This window comes from Anastrepha obliqua, chromosome 5 (genome assembly GCF_027943255.1).
Source record: "Anastrepha obliqua isolate idAnaObli1 chromosome 5, idAnaObli1_1.0, whole genome shotgun sequence".
Taxonomy (NCBI): Eukaryota; Metazoa; Arthropoda; class Insecta; order Diptera; family Tephritidae; genus Anastrepha; species Anastrepha obliqua.
The window spans coordinates 77,967,429-77,987,758 of NC_072896.1; the positions used below are offsets into that span (position 1 = coordinate 77,967,429).

Consider the following 20,330-nt stretch of genomic DNA (forward strand, 5'->3'; position numbering starts at 1 on the left):
TTGAGTTCTTGTGTTAATTGGACTTTATAAGCCTTAAGACCCAAATCTGTATGCAAAATATGGTGTAATGACGTTTGTGGAATGCCTAATTCCAAAGAACGACGAGGAATGGACAAACCTTGGGTTTTCTTCAACACTTTCGGCTACAAAATTTTCACCATTTTTATAGTAAATTTTAATAATTTCAATTGGTTGTTTAAGCGTGTATCGTTCCATATTTATTAATAGCGTAGTTTTTACTTGTCAAATATCAAAAAACGACAGCTTCATAAGTGACATTTACTGAAATAGCGGGCTATTTAAAATAACACCTGTTATTGGAAAACCTTTTATATACTCATCGATATAAAGAGATTTTATTCGTAATGCGTGACATGAGCGCAAAGACAGGAAACAATAACACAGACTTAGATAGGATCATCGGAAAATGCGGTTTGGGAGTAATGAACTCTAACGGCGAACTATTCACTGAATTATGCAACAATTTTGATCTTGTTATCGAAAAAACTCTCTTTCGTCATAGAAACACGTATAAGTGACACAGGTGTGTTTAGATGGAAAAATCCAGAACCAGATTAACCACATTTGCTTTGACCGTATATGGCAAGGTAGTTTCTTAGATGTGCGTTAAAAATGAAGTGCAGAGATTGGTTCTGACCATCATCTCAGTCCGGATTAAGTTGGCCCAAATTATAAAAGGTGAATGAAGTCCCAGGCTGCGGTTTAATGTTCATAAGCTAAAGGACCTATCTGTAACATAGAAGTTTTCGTGATTATTTTATTATACCTGTATATGTTATATTGCAGGGTGGCACAAGATAAATCACCCTATCAGAGGATTTATAACTTTTCGAATGCCGTCGAACGTCAATCATATCTGACACTTATGAACTAGACAGCTGCACATGGTTTTAATAGTGTCGCCAATATCAGACTATTAGCCAGCTCCCAGCGAATTGGACAGAATCAGCTGATGAGCTGGCGTCACCGGAGTAGTAAATCGGTTTGTTCTGACAGAAATGCACTCGTAGGCTTGCCATTGCCTGCGGAGGGGCGACCGCTATTAGAAAAAAACTTTTTCTTCATTTTGTTCTTTCACCGAAATTCGAATCTACGATCTCTCTGAATTCCGATTGGTAGTCACGCACCAATTTATTCGGCTACGGCGGCTGTTAGTGTGGTCATATTTTCAAGGAAAATGTCATTTTCTAAACATATAGACTTTATGATTGTCTAGTCTAGATCTGTGCTCGTCTTTGTAGTAAGAAATTCAAAAGAGTTCCCGTTTCTTTCTATGCTGAAGAATTTGTATTTTTCTCCTGTTAGATCAAAACTCGAATATTGTAGCATTATCGGGGATCCATTCTATATGGGTTCAGAAACGTTTCACTAGATTTGCCATTCATTATCTTCGTTGGCCTTGTAGAGGCCTTTTGCTAGCATTGCCATCATTAGAATTGCGAAGAAAAATTTCATAGGCAATGTTTATAAGGGACATAGCCATGAATCATATCAAATGCCACTTCTTACTGGAGTTAATACTTTTTAATTGTCTTACTCGGAACCTTAGACTCAACAATATGTTCCATTTACCTAATTATATACAAACACGTACACCATTTTTGGGTGTTTGGCCGAGCTCCTTCTCCTATTTGTGGTGTGCGTCTTGAAGTTGTTACACAAATGGAGGGACCTACAGTTTCAAGCCCGCTCCGAACGGCAGATATTTTTATGAGGAGCTTTTTTCATGGCAGAAATACCCTCGGAGGTGTGCCATTGCTTGCCGGCACCTAGTTACAAGACAAATTTTGTTCGTAATGAACCGCTTACACGTTATACTATATAAGGCAGTCTAACCAATTTTGAAAATATTTAGATATAATCTCTTTCGAGTTAAAACTTAATCTAGAGATACACTTTTTGGAATTGTGACTAATGTATCTGTTATTCTGTTATGTTTATTATATATTAAATTTAAGCTTTAGTATTACTAATCTATTTCAGTTGTACTTTAATGGATGAAAGAATGAATAAATTAATAAAAGCATATACGAAAAAAATTAACACAATGCCACTTCATTGACGTCTGAACAACAAATTTCGGCTCGCGATAAGATGGTGTGAGTGATATACATATACATGTGAAATGATCGTGCAGAATTTGGTTGGCAAATACCCCCGTGACGTGCCAGGCGAAGTTCCCCTTACAATTTTTTTTGATCATAGTTATTTGCCAAACCTGGTAAATCTATTATCCTTGGCAGCTGCAGTATACAAAAATACAAATCAATCAATCAAATCATTTTCTATTTAGTAGAAAATTTGTTTAAAATTGTATTATAATTTTGGGCGTATAGTACGATTATGCCATATTTTAAGTGATGAAGATCTACGTAACTATAGTTAGTTGGAAAAACCTTGAAGCCCTTTTTATTGAATTTTTGATTTTTTGAATTCATTCAGCAAACGGGCGATATGTAGTCATTAGGGATGCCCCTTTTGTCGATTTTTACGATCCCGAGATTAAATTATGTACTTTATTTTTTAATTAAAGATTAAAAAATTATTTCATTAGTAACAAAACAACCATCGTTATATAGAGTTTTGCCTTGCGGCCGAGACAACCTGGAAAAAGCGAATTGGACACGATACCTGTATGATGATCTTATTAAAGAGGAGATCCTCGAGCATAATGTATGAGAGGGCTTCGTGGAGTGCTGGACTGTCAAAATTCCGAAAAGCTTCCAAGAGACTTTTTAACAGAGCTCTTAAAACTCAGTTGGACGCGGATTGGACTGCCTACCATAAACTGAGGAAGGAATGTAAGAAAAAAATTAGATAATCTAAATTGGACTCTTATAGAACTTTTTTGCACTTAACTGGATAGTCGGAACAGTTCAGCGAAGTTATGCAAGGTCCTCTAAAGGGACCCGACGGCTAAGCTGTACTCACTGCTCAAAACTAATGGTACCTATACGGTCTCAAAGTCAGAAGTGAACGATTTTCTCTTTTCGACAAATTTCCTTAGCTGCAGAAGTGTTGTTGGTCAAAGCTCCATCGATCAATCTGATCATGCCAGTATAACTACCAGCAGACGTGATTGGTTCATTGCATCTAGGATAGTTAACGACGAAATGATCCTCTTTCGGACCTCTTAATCTTTCTTTACCAATGAAGTGTAGTCCAATGGTCTTCTTGACTGAGTGCTTTGACTTGTCTAACCGCCCACAAATTTAATCTAATCTAACAAAACAAAAGATAATAGTGAAATTTATACACTCATACATTTAAAAGTACATACTTTAGTGAGTACATTTCTGACAGAGTAACTTAAATTATGCCCAAAAAAGATGAATGCAAAAAAACTGAAAAAGTAAACAAAGTGTTCATGCTTCAATTTAAGTCGTATAAGCGAAAGTAGTAAGCTTTAATACATATCCATTTATGTTAAGGCTAGTACTAATTTCCCAGCTGTGAAATTTCTGTAGCCACATGCATTTGATTTGTTGTGAAATGTTGCTAGCAACATTGATTGTCAAATGAGATGAAACGTCAAATTTATGAGCATCGCCCTAGAAGCAATTGGCAAATTTGTGTAAGAAAAGTATTTTTAAACAAATTAATACACATTCATTATGTAATAACACAACATATGTAATGTTACTACAAAAAAATATAAGGAAGATTTAATTAAACTCTTTGCGATGACGTTTCGCTTAAAAATGCCATATCTTCGCAGTATTCGAACCAAGGCGAATTTATTACAGGTGACAGCAAACACATATAAGTAAAACCCTACATGTATTTGTTGTTGCGTTTGGTGCAAGCATCATGTCAAAATCAGCAAGCAAATGTAAACATATGAATGTAAACATACCAATACATACAAACAAAGCATATCATTTTGACGTAAGCCATCCCTACGGCGAAAAATTCAGCTGGGTGAATGCTGTCACCTTATTAAATCCACCTTGATTCGAACTGAGGCATTTCACTTACAAATGAACTGTCGGTTTTCGCCCAATTTTAAATGACATGTGCATTTTAAATAGATGTGATAAAATGTTGCTGGCATGTTGCGCGGTGTTTTGAAGGCGTGAACTTAGTACTTTTTTGCCGTGAGATAAATACGAAATTTCACGCATATTTCACGGTAATGCAATTTGTATGGATTTTGATTGGCATTTCACGTGAAACGCGAACTAATGTCTTACTATGCTTTAAAATAAAACATGAATTAAGTCAGTGCATTTTTTGACAACAGAGGCATTCGTGAGCATGCATTGCATTTCATATTAAATAAAAAGAAAACAAAAAAATACCCAGATTTGCTTAAAAGTTTACCACATTGAGTTACGTTCGGAACATTGACTAGCTTTTTTGCTATAAAAGTGGATTTTTCTACCTCTATTTTAAATGCTTTGCAAAAATTAACAATCCTGAAAATCCCGTAGATAAAACCAATTTCTGAATTTTCAGGATTCGTTATTCAAATACCGGGTTTCAGATATTCATTATTTTGCAACAACTCAACTTTACAAAATAGCACCAATATTGTTTGAGAAGCCTTTTACCAACAAAAACAAAATCGTTCAAACTTATCCATATTTGCTAAAAAGTTAAAAGTAATGTTGCTTTCCCTTCAGATTCAAAATACTTTGTAAAAATTAGCAATCCTGAAAATCCCGTGAACAAATAATCGCGGGATTTTCAGGACTGAAAAAACATCGAAATCTGAGAATCCTGGGTGTCACATCGATTGTACCCACTAACGCATAAGTTTGTATTTATCGGCAAAGTTCTGAATTCCAGCAAGTTCATAGTTCAAATTTTTCCAGCAGGGCTTGCATACTAACTTTAAAAGTTTAAAATGCAGAGCGAAATGCTTTCATGAGCTACCGCATATTGACCTTAAGACAAGTTTTCGCTCTTTAGTTGAGTATGATTCCAGTGATAAGTATTAATTTTTAAACAATTAATGGGTCCCAATCGTGTTTTCATACGAATGCAGCAAGCACCACCACCAAAAAAGCACCACCACCAAAAAAGCACCACCAAAAAAAAAAATCACTCGAACAACAGAATACGACCTATTGATTTTCAAAAATTTCATTGCTGGGAACTTAAAGATCACGTCTGTATGGTAAAAAGCAAAGGCCATAAAAATTGTGAAGCTCTTAAATTGATCTGACACAAGTCGTTTAAAGGTACAGTAGGTTCTGTTTTTATGCGGTAGATACGTTCCGCAAGAAACAGCATAAAAAAAACAGCATAAAAAAAACAGCATAAAAAAAGCTACTAGTTCTATAGTAAAACTATAGATACGTTTCAAAAGTGCTAAACCGCATAAATCTGAAATAACGTAATAAAATCGCATAAAAAAGGGCACTAGTCCCATATTATAACTATAGATACGTTCCATAGACCGCATGAATTTGAAATAATTAAATAAAATTGCATAAACAAAATATTGTATTTTTGAAAATTATATCTTTATTTAAGAAACGTCAGAATCGAAAAATAAATTTAAGTCAGAAATAAAATCAGACAATACCCACATGTTGCGCGTTCGTTTAGGATTTGGCGTAAAATCACTTTCGTCACTTGAGGAAATGTACACGTCTGATCTAGATAGTTATGCAGGCGGTTCCATACTTGTAGGGTTAGCATTTCTGATGTAATCTGTGATGAGTTTTTGCTTAGCTGGCTTAGAATCTTGTTTATATGTACAATTCCCGATAGGTCGACATGCATTTTGTAATTAAAAAAAAAAACCGCACTATTTCAAAACCGCATAAAAAAAAAGCCGCATAAAAACAGAACCTACTGTATAGATATAGCATCATACTGACTCAGCCCGAGGCCATTAATTCTATGCCGAAAACATTAAGAGTTTATTAATATAAAATCAGCGGCTTACTTTGATGTCAATTTGACATTGTGTTCCTCAGAATATCGTGAGATCATATCTTTGAGTTTCTTTGATTGTTCCGCATTCGATCATCTTGCAACAAATCATATCACATAAAACCCGCCACATGCCACATCGTGTTGATCAGAATATAAAAATGGCAAATTCATACATAATTACATGTATTTACGTATGTGTATGTGTATAAGTAGACCTGGAAACCATCGATATCCTCTCGAATTAGCTTACACAAAATAAATCATGTTAATGGGACTTCTTTTAACGGAACTTCAATACGATTTCATTTATTTTTATTTTTTATTAATCCCGATATAAGTTACAATCTGTTAATATGACCAATAACTAATTGTTGTGTGGGTTGAAATTAAAATGTCTCTTTCCTTTGCATGATAGCATTATTGGCTTTAGTGGTATTTAGTTATAATTTTTCTAACGTAACATGGATTTCTATAATTATATTTATATTAAGACCCAGTGGTCTAGAAATTAAAAAAAACGATTTTTGTTTTTTCGATATTTCGAAAGTATCTTAAGAATATACTGTGAAATTTTCATGCGGAAATTCGCAATATTATATTTTCTAGAGCCCATTAACTAGGGCCCGATTTGTCAATTTTTTTATTCTATAATAGTTATTACTTCTATTACGGTACATAGCCACAGTCATACTGATAAATGTTTTTGTTTTGGTTTTTATGTTTCAGATAAATAGAAGAGCCAAAATGGACAACACCGTCCAGGTCCAATTTTTTCGGGAGGGTAGGTAGGTAGGTAGGTAGGTATACCGGTTGGCGGTTGACACACCTAGGCCTGCTGTAGGCTCATCGTGGTACCACTATGAGGGGCTGCCCTCTCTGCTCACTCTACATTGTCCTCATTGAACTAACCTGTGGCTTTAATATATCTAACAAGGCTTGTTATTTTTATATTGGCTACTTATGCTAAGTTATTCAGGGAACTTTTTTCTAAAATATTGAACCTTTTTCTATCCAGAGCCATGAACCCGCATAGAAAGTGTTCTATAGCCTGTTGGCAGCACTGATAGTGTGTTTGTCTATAAGCATCTTACAAGTTGCTAAAGGTATTGGTATGTTCGGGAGGGTCAACTTCAGCGCAATTTTTTAAATTATTAAAATTAAAAAAATTTTTTTTTTTCATTTTTGTGTGTAAAAAAAGTTTAATAAAAAGCCTAAAAAATTTATATATCATTTTTCTTTTTTATTGTAAAAAAATCCTAAAAATACCCTAAATTTTCGGGCTCTAGATTACCGGTACCCCTTAAAATATGAGCAACATCTGTGGCTGTTTTGCGCTTTAGTCTTCTTGGTTGAAGTTCCATTCCCGGTATTAGTCTCATTTTTATTTTTTTGTGCTCTAGTAGTCACAAGATATGCTACAGCTGCTTCTCTTTAACGTTTCAGTGACTGCGTCTAAGCCGAAATCGTTTTGAATATCGTCTTTTTTTTGTACCAATCTACGCTTGTGATTGTTCTTAGTATGAATAATTCACTTAGGTTTGATTGTTTTCCTAGTAGCCAGTAGAGTTCTCGTAATTTGTTTTCTATCTAATTTCCCTTGTTCATGCAATTTCATGATTATTTTATGCTATCACAATTAGTCGGTCAAGACATCCTGTTTTCGGTTTGTCTTTGCTTTTATATTATGCCAAAACACTGGAAATTGAAGTGGAGACAAATATCTCATAGCGGTACCTCTACCAAGCCGGTCTGCTCAAATTATCTGCAAAAAAAAAAAAAAAAAATTAAAGTTGTGGTTCGGTATCCGCTTAGTCGACAAGCTAATGAACAGTTCAGGTAGTTTCAAAAAAATCAACGCTCATATCTATGACGGCCGAGGGCAAGTTAATCGAACCAGATTTCTTCGACCTTATGATCTTTTGTGCTATCTGCTCATCGCAGCATCTCATCCAGACCCAGTTCCCTGATTAAACTCAGGATAGCTAGGCTGGATTAAGCGCATGCGCCTTTCTTCTGGCTACTGTTGGCCCAGATGTATCAGCCTTCTTCGCGCTATAGCGCTACATTCAAGGAAAAGATGCATTGGCTAGTCCAATAAGTGACTTGTAGGGTATTGAGTTCAGATCTATTTAGAAGTATACCATCAGTTATTAGTCGTTCTGTTTGCATTACATGTAAATTATACTCACGATATTACTTCATTTTGACTCAGCCTGATTATATGATTTTTACTGGTGTACATTACCTATTCATAAGTTAGTAAACAGTCAGCTCTTTTGAATTCATCACATCATTTTTAACGTCTGTTTCTGTCACTGTCTCTTCTTGCGCCCTTCTATTTTTAATATAAAGTCAGTAGGCCCACTTGGCAGGCCACATGATCACATCACACCAATTTGGGTTGATCCCATCTAGTCGACTCAAGGTTATCCGATCACATCACATAGGTGGAGCCGTACCGTCTCATAGACACTAACTTACTAGCCTATCTGTGTCTTCTTGTGGAGCCGATAGACTGGTTTTCTAGTCAGATTCAGGTCGTTAGATCACATCACCACTACGTAGATCACATTAAGTAGAGTCACTTGCACTTCCCATAAGATCATCCGATCATATCACATAATCTTATCTATCCTATAATGAGCACACACCTTAATTGGCCTTTTTGTCTTTCTTTCACATAATCGGTAAACTGATTTCCTATTCACCTTCAAGTATAATATACATATACAAGTATATAGATAATTGGCGCTTCCATGCTTTAATGGGAGTTTGGCTGAGCTCCTCGTCCTATTTGTTGTGTTCGTCTTGATGTTGTTCCAGAAATTAAGAGAAATAGAGTTTTAAGCCCACTACGGGTGGCAAATGCTTTTTTCTAAGGAACAGTCTCATGACAGATATATGTACACTCAAAGGTTTCCGGGTCGAGGGGCGACCGCTATTAGAAAAAAGCTAAATCTATGCATATGACCTTGATGTTGTCTCGTCTTGATGTTGGTCCACAAATGGAGGGACCTACAGTTTCAAGCCGATTCCGAAATACAGATATTCTTTATGAGGAGCTTTTTCATGGCAGTAATACACTCGGAGGTTTGCCATTGCCTGCCGAGGGGCGACCGCTATTAGAAACAACTTTTTCTTTAGTTTTGGTGTTTCACCGAGATTCGAAACTATGTTCTCTCTGAATTCTAGATGGTAGTCACGCACCAACCTATTCGGCTGTGGTGGCCGCCTGATTTAAGTACCTATTAATTTTTTAAGTCCCGAAGTACCACGGAGCGTTTACCAGGGTGCAAGGGTCTTAGACTGGAAATGTTGTAGAATTTCCAAATTTAATTTTGATGCTGGGCTCCCACAGAAAAGTTTTAACATTTATTTTTAATAAGTGTAGCTGAAGGTCTTTTTATCATTTAATAAAACAGGAAAATTAGTTTATATATTAAATAAATTTTACAAATACATTTTAATTAGTAAAAAATTAATTATGCCATAATAAATATTTTTATAAAAATTGTTTGGCTCTATGTACAAGAAGCTTCGCTCTTTTAATTAAAAGCCTTGCCAGAACTTTAAGATGCATTAAATGAGGCCTTCAATATAAAATGTTTATCTAGTGCACATCATCTATAGCCGGAGTTACCAGCCTTAGTGGTTGAACATTCCGACCCAAAGCATATGGCGGCCGATCTGCTGTCTTTACATAGAATGTGCCCCTCTTCGGCGTAGACGGCTCACCACCCATGCGAAATTCGGCACCTGATTCCGAAATTATCCAAACATCATTCGACTCGCGCCGACACAGTGTACCCCAAAAACCCAAACGGCTGGTAATCGATTCGGCAAAGTAATGGTAGGCACGCTTGTGTGAACAACCATACATGTAACACTTTTTCTGATCACGACCATAGTTGGGATAGAAGGTGGCATGACCGACAGGTTCCTGAAAACCCAAACTGCTGCTTGTCTGTATGGACTCGACATATTCGGCATCGCTGGGATCGATGCGATATTCATCGCTAAGATCTCGAAATTTCGGACCAGCTGGATCGAGCGCATAAATCGTATTGAAGCGGAACGGATAAGACTGCTTGCCAGCACTACCGGCAATTTGTGCGCCCAACGAATGGCCAATCAAATATACATCGTGATAATTGAGACCAGTACGGAGGTGTAGAAAGTTGACGAAATTGGCGAGCAAGTGCCCCAAGTCCTCTACCATATCGACAACGCTATAGTAATTAACATTCGACGAAATGACACTCCAATCGCAGACGATGACATTGAAGTCGCTTGGTGTGATGGCGCTGCTGTTGCTTGTGGTATTGTTAATTTCAAAGTCAATTTTATTTCCAAAGTCGTTGTTGAGGGGCGCGCTGTCGGTTATAATATCGACATCTGATGCAGCAGAGAGACGGCTGCCGGAATCGACGGCAGCTGGTTGTGGCACGAGCTCGACTAGACTGAGGTAAGCATTTTTGATGGCACGATTCAAAGCCCCTTTACTCTGACTCATCCAACCATGAATGATAATTCTGCAATGCGGGAGAGAGTAGGAGAAAAGGTTAAACAACAATAACAATAATGAAAGTGTATGAGAAAACTTGTAGAGAATAAAAGAAGTAAACAAGGAGTGGCACGCTTTATAAATATTGGCAACCGAAATTTTCGCAGAAAGATTAAAATATTGGTAAGTACAAGCAAATTCAAGGGAAAAGCAAATTCGATACTGAGTCATGAAAGCTGTAGTTGATCTGCAGCTGTATATACAAGAAGTAAGTTCAAGTGACTGTGTGTATGCAAATATGTGTTGTAGCCACAGCTGGCCAAGTACAGGGAGTTTCTTATTTCTTTATTTAAGTCAATGGTGTTACCTTACTGACTAGATTTACAGAGTAAAATAACAAAAGCTCAAGCACTAAAATTAAATAGATAGTTTATTGGTCAAATAATACGATACAATAAGTGACTTAAACAAAGGCGTTGGCATCGCAAAATGAACATCAAGACTTCTAGGGAGCCGATCAAGTTTTTCAAGTCCTCTTCTAAGAGGGGCGAAACTAAGATAATTAGATCTGAGAACTTCAGAATGGATTATAAGAGCGAAGTACTCTTTTAGGAACATAGAAACTTATTTGATCGAGTAGATTTGAACAGTCAATGGTACCGGATACGATACCGTATATAAACATTAAGCTTTGAACAAGTCGTCGGATCTCAAGTGATAAAACATTGATTCGCATGCACTTAGCACTGTAGGATGGCAAGGGACTATCAAAGTGTAAAGGTTGAAGAGCGAAACGTACAAATTCTATAAGAAAGTAATTCTAAGAGAAAGTTGGGAATACATCGGAGTCCAGATGACGGAGTAAGAGGGGAGATTCTGCGAAAACATTTCAAATCGTCTACATAGAGTAAATATTTCGAATACTTGAAACAACGACCAACGTCGTTAAGGGGTTAGGGGTAGTCAGAGGCTCGAAAAAATTAAGATTTTCAATAATTTTGATGACGGTTGACCGATGACGCACAACGCAGTGGACATCCAAATGAGGCGATGACACCAGAAAGTATTAAAAAATCCACAAAACCGTTTTGAATGATGGGAAGTAAAGTTCCGTGAGTTAGCTGACATCGTAAAGATATCAAAAGCTTTTATTGTATAAGCATTTGACTATGAGAAAGCTCTGTTCAAAGTGGGTGCCGCGCTTGCTTACTGTTGCTCGCAACGCACCGTGTCAGAAGTCAATCAGAACGATGGCAAAACTAAATGAATTGAACTTTGAATTGCTCCCCCATCCACCATATTTTGCAGATTTGGCTTCTAGCGACTACTGGCTGTTCGTAGATCTAAAAAATGCTCGTCGGTGAGAGATTTCGCTCGGATGAAGAGGCTATCGGACAAACTGAGGCCTAATTTCAGGCAAAAGATAAATCGTTCTACAAAAGAGGTATTGAACTGTTAGAGCGGCGATGGAATGATTTCGTTGTTCTTAATCGAAATTACGGTGATGAATAAAACTTATTTTGAACAACAAAACGTTCAAGTTAGGTTCAGGGCTTTTCAGCCCATGTGTTATATGGTGACAGCTAAGACCTACTTTTAAACTCATAGACACAAAATTGAAAAAAACAGCTAAATTTGTAACATTAGATCGTCCACTACACACACAGCAAATGCTAGCTTGTCCTTGACCACTTTCTCAAAAAGTTTGGAACAAGTCGATAATTTAGATATAGGCCTATAATTTGTTATTTCATTCTTATTAGCAGTTTTCAAGATTGCAGTGAAGATATTCCATCAATGTCCCTTTTCAAGGAGGATTGTAAAAATTAAATACCCTTAATAAAATCTTGTGCAGATAACGACAATGGCCCAAAGTCTAAGCTTTTTGGTGCATCAACACAAAAATCATAGTTGACGTTTTCTGAGTCCACGGCATAATTGGATTTGTAGAAGTCAGAAAAAGGTTTACAGAGTCAGCCAAATTCTTAAAAAAATTGCCATTAAATTTCACTCTGGTTGGAATATTAGAATATACCTTTTTCGAATTGATGTATTTCCAGAAAATTTTTTGGTTTCCTTTTAACTCTATTTCGTACCGAGAAACATATTTATTATGCAACAAAGTTTACAGGACATTGAACTGGGTCATATAATCTATGTATAATATTTTTCTTTAAAGGCAATATTTTTAGTTTTCTAGTATAGCTTAAAATATTTGTTTCTTAGATTTTGCAACTTTTTAAACTTCGTAGTATACCAGGGCAGTTTATGTATTTTACCTGGGAGTAAAGAGAGATTACTGCTAAACACGAGGTGTGTTAAAAAAATAAGGCGAATTTTCAACTATAGTGGGCGATGTACATTCGACTTGCGATGATTATTTTTTTATGTTGGTACACTCGTCTCGAAGATATGTTTGAAAATTCGCCTTATTTTTAAACACACCTCGTATGTTAAGCAACTTATGCAAGAATACTTCAAAAAATTCCGACACATTTTTGTATTTAAATTCAATTTTTTTTTTATATAGGGTATTAACCACTAATTAAATCAGGCGGAAGAATTAGAAAAAAAGTTTTTTCTAATAGTGGTCGCCTCTCGGCAGGCAATGGCAAACCGTCGTGTGTACTTCTGCCATGAAAAAGCGCCTCATTAAAAAAATATCTACCGTTCGGAGTCGGCTTTAAACTGAAGGTCCCTTCATTTGTGGAACAACATCAAGACGCGCACCACAAATAGGAGGAGGAGCTCGGCCAAACACCCCAAAAGGGTGTAAGCACCAATTATATATATTATATTATATAAATATTTTCTTCACAAACCGTAAATTTTGACCTCAAAAATGTCGATAAATATCTGTGATGTGTGTGAAGACCACATTCGCTGGATTTGTTTGCTGAAATGCGCGCTAGTATTTTATTTGTATTTTATATTATATTTATTTGTTTACTATTGTTGTTTTATTTGCGTTTACTTATTGCATTTGAATTAGCGCATTTCATAATTATTCACACTACCGCAATAGATTAAGCTATTTGCTGCTCGCTAAAAAAACAAAAATAATTTGTCATGATGTAAGTTGACTAAACTGACTAATTTTTCCGTGGTAGCATTTCAATTTAATTGCTCTCATTTATTTTTAATACGTCATGACAAATACGCGACTATTTAATTTTATGAATGTACGAATTTATATTTTTTTCGTTGGCCTAAAGCTTCTAATTTTATTTAGAAAAGTATCAATGAATTATTAAATGTTAAAAGACAAAAGCATTTAAATTATTTACAGCATTTGTCTGTGTGTATGTGTCACATATAATGACATAGCCGCGGTGATAGTTGCGTTAATTATAAAAGAGCTATTATTTCGGTACACTTTGTTGGATTTGATTTCGAATATAGGTACATACGTATATGTATGTATGCACATTAGGGTGTCACTTATTGCAATATAGTAATACTACTACAATTAAGGGGTACCTCTACTCCAGGATTATGGAAAAAATATACATTTTTTTAAAAAGCTTAGTCAACATTTTAGGGTCTTGAAAACAATATCCATTTGATCCTATAGTGGAAAAAGTCTTTTAAAAAGTTCAACTTTCGATTTTGCTGTGCTACCTTAAAACTGCTCGCTCTTCTCTATTTTTCTTGAAATCACGTTTTTGAAGGCGCTGGATGGGCATATTACTTGAAAACTATTCCTCGAATTAATTTAAGACTTTCCGGTAGCTGCAAATAAGACGTACTATTCAAATATAAAATTGTTCAAATCAAAGGTTTTATCACGAATGCAGAAAATCAAGAAGTATAAAACTTTGATACGTCCGGTTCTTACTTATGGTGCTGAAATCTGGACACTGAAAGCTAATGATATAAATCAGCTATTGCGATTTGAAAGAACCATAATGGGAAAAATCTACGGTCCTATTGGGCTTGAAAATGGCATGTATCGATCCGTGAAAACCTTATTGGTGGTGAAAATGTAATACGTTTCATTAAAGCGCAGCGGATTTGATTGATTGGCCACATCATAAGGAAAAAAGTGTTTACTTTGCGTCCAATTGGAGAAAGAAAAAGAGGCCGACCAAGAAAGAGGTGGCTTGATGACGTAGAAGCAGACATAAAAGCGATGAACGTTCGCAATTGGAGAAATGAGACATGAGAGAGACTGAATTGGAGGAGGATTGTTGATGAAGCTATGGTCCACCATAGACTGTGAAGCTAAGAGAGAGAGAGAGTTAACTGCATCTTAACATTTAATTTGTAAGTAATTGTTTTTTCTTAGTACTAAATTTGAGCATTTCTTTCAAAAACACAAAATTTTTGGCTTGAAATCGAATCATTTTTTTAGGGGCACCCCCAGTTGCAACTTTGAAAAAAAAAAACCAAATTTTATCGAACCTCTAACAATTTTTAGTTAAATCTATAAAAATTAATGAATCCACAGTTCAAATAAAAGTAAAATGAAACGGAAAAACACATTGGGCCTGTTACTTTTGCAATTCGTTAGTTGGCAGTTGGTAAAACTTTTAACAGTAAAATTACTTTTTACAAAGTTTTAGCAGTCTGCCGAAGAGTTTCATAGCTAATTCAGTTTCATTAAAAAGTGAAAATGCTGCTTTGTCAAAAAAACCACACAAATTCTTACAACAAATTCGGTTTAATGGGTCATAATATTTAAGTAAAGGGTGGTTAAATTTCAAAGGCCGATGTTGAATGTGAACCACACCTAAACGTCAAGTTTTTTTCTGCATTTCATTTAACATTTTTCAATTTCAGACTAATTCAATATGAACTATGGAAAGTTACATATTTAGGCTTATTATTAAAACGGGCGTTCAAATCAAAACACGCGCACTTCGTGATTTTTTCGGTCAATTTAATCGTCCAAATGTGCGTACAATCGGAAAAATTGTGCAAAAGTTTGAACAAACCGGATCTGTAGGAGATCTGAAAATAACACCAGTGCATGCTCGTCCAGCTCATACTGTAGAAAATATTGCTGCTATTCGCGATAGTGTGGTTGAAGAGCCACTCAACTTGTCGTCGTGCTCAACAATTGCACCTCTCACGCTCGCCGTTGATGAACATTATGCATAAAGACTTGCATTTACACGCTTACAAGGTGCAATTGACTCAAGAACTAAAGCCTCTTGACCATTTCAAACGTCGTCAATGGTCAGAATGATGGCAGGAAATGGCAACAGTGAATTACCAATTTTCGCAGAAAATCATCTTCAGTGATGAGGAACATTTTCACTCCAGTGGATTCGTCAATAAGCAGAATTGCCGCATTTTGGGCGAATGATAATACAAGTGTGATTGCCAAAAAACCAATGCACCCACAAAGAGTGACTGTTTGGTGCGGTTTATGGGCCGGCGGCATCATTGGGCCGTATTTTTTTCAAAATGAGGCCGGTCAGGCAGTTACTGTGAATAGTATTTGCTATCGTGAGATATAACGAACTTTTTATAGACCGAATCGGAAGATATGGATGTGGACGATATGTGGTTTCAACAGGACGGTGCCACTTGTCACACAGCTAACGAAACAATGGCTCTTTTGCGCGAAAAATTTGATGGCCGAATAATTTTACGTCGTGGCGATGTCAATTGGCCGCCAAGATCATGTGATTTGATACTGTTGGACTTTTTTCTTTCGGGTTATTTGAAAGAAAAGGTGTACGTCGATAAGCCAGCAACAATTCAAGAGCTAAAGGATGAGATAATTCGGCACATTAACGGCATAGAACCTCAATTATGCCTCAGCGTCATCGAAAATTTGGACCATCGGATGGAGGTGTGCCGCCGAGGCCGCGGCGCCCATTTGACCGATATTTTGTTCCATACGTAATTCAGCCATACTAATATTATCATAGTAAAGAGAAATGACAATAATTTCCTAAAAAAATGTATTTTATTCAAAATCAACACCGGCCCTTAAAACTTAACCACCCTTTACAAAAAGAAATCCTTTTGTACTTACATTTTTACTCAACCATCGAAAGTTGTTCGCTTTGTTCGGTAAAGGAAGACACGATTTTATTGTTTTAGGTGTACATACGATCCCCGGGCCCAACATCGACTCGGATCATTATATTGTTGCGGGTAAAATACGTACACGTCTCTGTGCGGAAAAAAAACGTGCATCTAACTAAGCAAAGAATGTTCAACATCGAGAAGCTGCAATCGCAACAGGCAACAGAATATTCGCTACTTGACTCTCACTCCCTTCTGAAAGTATTGCCCCCGCCAATCCAGCATGCAGGAGCAGTTGACCAGCATTTCTCGTTTTTTGCGTACCGCTGCCGAAAAAGAAATTGGGTTTCGGCGAGCCCGAAAAAAACAATTGACTTCGTTGGATGAACCATGACATCCGAATGGATACAAACGATCCGACTCTGAAAGTATTCGATGCGGCACCAACTGGTGATAGCAGAATAAACCCCCTCTGCGTTGGAAAGATCAGGTGGATAAGGTTTTAGCTTCACTTGGTGTGTCTAATTGGCGCCGGTTAGCACGAGAAAGAAACAACTGGTCGTTTAAACGACTTGAGTAATTCCAATCCTTTGCAAACAACTAGTCCGGTGTTTGTTTGAAACTCCCACGGCCTTGTAAAACCAAAGAAAGATGTAAAGCTTGTTGTGCCTTTTCATATTTTTCCCCAATTTTCTTATTATGGCTATTCGAACTGAGACTTTCTTGAGAAGCTTTTTCACACCTTTGAAAGCATTGCTAAAAATAACTTTTAAAATTACACGAAATGAATGATTAAATATGAATTAATGTGTCACGCAAAGTAAACCCTAATGTAGAAAAATACATACATATGTATATGTATGAATATGTGCAAATAATATAATTTTTTTGTGGAAATATTCGCATAACATTAACGCTAATTAATAATGCCTTCACGTGAATCCATAAATGCACAAACAAATTTGCGAAATTTAAAGTGATTTTTAAATACATACATATATATTACATATTTTTAGTCTGCATTAATTCACGAAATTGCGTTGAAATATTTGAAAATTATTTACAATACATTTACATTTTTAATTTCCACTAATAAATTCTTAGCATTCAATAGCCAGCATCAATACGAAATACTCAATACTAAGAGACTCAAAGTCCATTAATTAAATTATAGCATTCAAAACTCACTACTGAATACTCAACAAAGAATATTCAAGGTTTAATATTTAAAACTTAATATCCACTAAATAATACCCAACTTTGCATTTTTCAGTTCTCAGTAATAAAAATATTTGATATTTGATGAGCAGTACTCAAAACTTAACACTCAATATTCAATACTCAAAATCAATACTTACTACTCGAAATTCAATTTTCCATGTTCAATACTTAATATTCGGTACTCAATATTCAATACTCAATACTAATTGCTCGGAACTCAATTTTCAATATTTAGTACACAATACTCAATACTCAACTTTTTAGTTTTCAGCTCCCAGTATTGAAAAATCAATACCGAATTTTCAATACTCAATACTATGTAATGAATTTTAATTACATTTCGAAATTCTTAATCCTCAATATCCTTTATTCATAACTCAAGTACTGAATATTCAATAGCCATGACTTATTACTCAATACTCTGTATTCAGTTTTAAACAAACTTAGTGTTCAATTCGAAATTCTTAATACTTCATATTTGGTGCTCAATCCCCAACCCTGAGTACTCAAGCGTGTAAATTCAAAGATTAGTCATGCTTTTAGCCACATACCTCGTTGGATGCTCAGGTTTGAAATCGGACATCGCTAAGGAATTATAGTCATCAGTTATAATTTCACGTCCGCACTCCGCAAAACCCCGTTTGTATAGAAAGAATTGCATATTGACGTGCATTGTACTGGTAAATGGTATCAAATGCTTAAAAAAGTTTTTCATGAAAGTCGAGTCAAAATGGCGTTTGAAGAAGCTGGTTGGTCGGCGTAGTGTATGACCGCAAGCATCACGCAGTGAGCTGGGTGAGGGCGCGCTGTCGACGGAGAGAACTGCAATTGAAGGAGAAAGACAATATGTTCAATGAAAGTGAATGGAGAATAGTTGTGAATACATGTACATGCTTATATACATTTGTATATTTGTATGAATTGCAGGATGTTTGATATTTAGGCCCCTCTGATAAGAAGCTCAGCCTATTTGGCAAGGTTGTACGCTTAATATAAATTTTCTTATATATACTTTTTTTATCGTTATAACTTGTTAACTACAATTTTCAGCTTATAATATTTTTGAGTGTTTTGATTGTTGTCAGTTGTATTGTTGTCTTTAACTCTCTAATGTAATTAACCCAAATTTCAAATGCTACAAATTGAGAGTCTATAATTTTTTTATAGCAATTTTATATTTTTGAGTAATTTTGAAACTAAGTGACTTGAATAAGAAGGCGGATTACGTACATCTAACTAAAACTAAGATGAGAGGAGCGATAATCTGAAGGAGATAAACTACATAATTAAAAAAATAATAATAAACAAATTAAAAAAAATTATACAAATTAAAAAAAAAAAATACCAAAAATGTATTCTTTCATTTTAGCTAGAAAATAATTATGCACTCGATTAGTTATTTCATTAATACATATTTACTTTTTCGTGTTTCTATGAATTCATCTCGGTAGAAATTTACTTCTAATTAAGAGCTACCAATATCAAGAGGTTTAAAATAAATCAGTACAACTAAAATAGCTGAGACATCCTTGGACATTAAAGGGTAAAAACTAATTACTTAAATTTTTTAATTAGGCTGATTTATTTTTGTTATTTCTTTGATTTTTGTTTGCAGTTTAATTTCTTTGCTCTTCAATCTTACATACCATTTGCAGCAAGTATCGCTAATACAACAAACACAAGCACTGGAATACGCAGCGTAGCACGACTGGCGAATATATCAAATGTAACCTCCTCCGCTCTTTTCATCTGAGCTTGTTAGTAGACTCACTTTAGCAGTGGATTAAAAAAAATTGAAATGAGCACTTTTAATTTAATTTCCACTTTTTTGAAATTTTCACATGCACATACTGGAAGATTAACGCGGACAGCATGCGTACAGAACTATCGGCATAGTAAACAGTAGCGGAAAAGAAAACACTACCGCAGCCACAACAATATCCGCAAAAAATGTCAACAATATAAACTTGTGTACTAGATATGCACAAAAGAACAACAATTCTTGCAGATACTCGTATTTATTGTTGGAGTTGAGAGCTTATGATTCGCGACTTTCCTCTAACGTTGAGTGCCGTTGAACTGAAGCTGTGATCGCGCTCCCCTTTAGCCGCTCTCAACTCGTTCCATAACAACAAAATGTCGTATATTAAGTATAACCGCCTTTTATTCGTACGTAAAAATCGAAATATAAAAAGCTTAAGCGCTACTATAAACTCATCTGAACGATCGTCATAGCGCAACTGAATTCCGAAAATTTGGTTAAAGTGTAAATACTCTGCGGTTGGCTCTATTCTTTCGATTTACTTGACTTTACCTGCCGATCAGCTGTTGAAAGACTGCAGTGGCTCATTGATGATGTAATGATACCGATGGCTTTTGTTGTTGACGGCATAGTTAATTCAATGTTAAATGCAGCAGTGATGCACCGAATGACATACGAAACGCTCATATATGTATAATTGAGCAAGTGCTCCTAAATGCGTTGTGCGCTCACGATCAATGGTATGCTAGTGTGTACATAATTATACATATTTATAGATGCATGTATTGTATTATTATATGGACATAAGTATATGTAAAGGAGGTGTTAATGAGCGTTTAGAGAACGCATTCGAGAATGTATATATGTATGTATACTACGTATGTTTGCTCTACACAGGTAATTGTTTCTGGTGACTATACAAAATAAGGAAGAGAGAGAGTGCAAATAGGT

The 20,330-nt window shown here is 35.7% G+C and overlaps 1 protein-coding gene across 1 annotated transcript; it reads right to left on the reverse strand.

The window, feature by feature from the left end:
* Positions 1 to 9,337: 9,337 nt before the first annotated feature.
* Positions 9,338 to 19,843, reverse strand: LOC129249188 (phospholipase A1). Its single transcript, XM_054888854.1, has 4 exons — positions 19,469 to 19,843; positions 19,264 to 19,387; positions 18,169 to 18,439; positions 9,338 to 10,442 (listed from the first exon to the last, which is right to left on the reverse strand). The coding sequence occupies exons 2-4, from the start codon at positions 19,364 to 19,366 to the stop codon at positions 9,521 to 9,523; spliced, it is 1,296 nt and encodes a 431-aa protein (XP_054744829.1). The 5' UTR covers positions 19,367 to 19,387; positions 19,469 to 19,843; the 3' UTR covers positions 9,338 to 9,520.
* Positions 19,844 to 20,330: the final 487 nt, after the last annotated feature.